Source organism: Eimeria mitis, genomic scaffold (genome assembly GCF_000499745.2).
Source record: "Eimeria mitis Houghton genomic scaffold, Emh_scaff2168, whole genome shotgun sequence".
Taxonomy (NCBI): Eukaryota; Apicomplexa; class Conoidasida; order Eucoccidiorida; family Eimeriidae; genus Eimeria; species Eimeria mitis.
In genome coordinates this window covers 3089-3716 of record NW_013570494.1, presented here as the reverse complement: position 1 = coordinate 3716, position 628 = coordinate 3089, and the positions used below count along the sequence as shown (strand labels likewise).

Here is a 628-nt window from a genome sequence, read left to right as displayed (position 1 = left end):
CGCTGATTATGTATGGAGTAATACTAGTCAAGCCTTCATCGCTTTTACGCTCTGAGCCTCCTGCCTCATCAGCTGCATTTTTAATTGTGTATATATTATCATGCAGGTCACAGCCAACGAGAAAGTGCGGCTGCCGTTCAACGACTGGGCCAATATGGATGAGCCTCAGCTGCGGTACGAAGGCCCTGAATGAACCGTGCATTCCTGCCGTGCTTCTAATGCTTAATTTGCCCTTGTTCTTGATAATAATAATAATAATAATAATAATCATTATTATAATTGTTGTGGGGTGTATGTACGTTCTTAGAAGGTGTGGGGTTGGACACTTGTGCATGAAGCAGATAGCTCCGCGCTAATGGTGTGTTTAAGGGTTGTTAAGGGTTTTGTTTGTTCCCTGGCTAATGCGTTGGTGTTTTGTTTTTTTCCTTTCTTTGTCCTCCTCAGTCTCGGCTTCCTGCGGGAAATGCAAAGATTTCATCCGAACCTGCAGCTGCCGAAGACCCTTTTAGAGAGGGCGAAGATGTGCTCCTAAAGGCATTCAGTCCGCCGCTGCGACCGCGCAGGCTGCTGCTGCTGCTGCTGCTGTCTTCTGCAGCAGCAGCAGCGGCAGCAGCAACAGCAGCAGCAA

At 47.8% G+C, this 628-nt stretch overlaps 1 protein-coding gene across 1 annotated transcript in view; it reads left to right on the top strand.

Annotated features, from left to right (window-relative positions):
• EMH_0049700 (uncharacterized protein) overlaps positions 1-628 on the top strand; it is a gene marked incomplete at both ends in the record, with an annotated part of 5050 nt that overhangs the window by 4004 nt on the left and 418 nt on the right. The window contains 2 exons of the mRNA XM_013496557.1: positions 107-174; positions 596-628. Coding sequence (XP_013352011.1) covers positions 107-174; positions 596-628 — 101 coding nt within the window. The remainder of the gene's footprint in view (positions 1-106; positions 175-595) is intronic.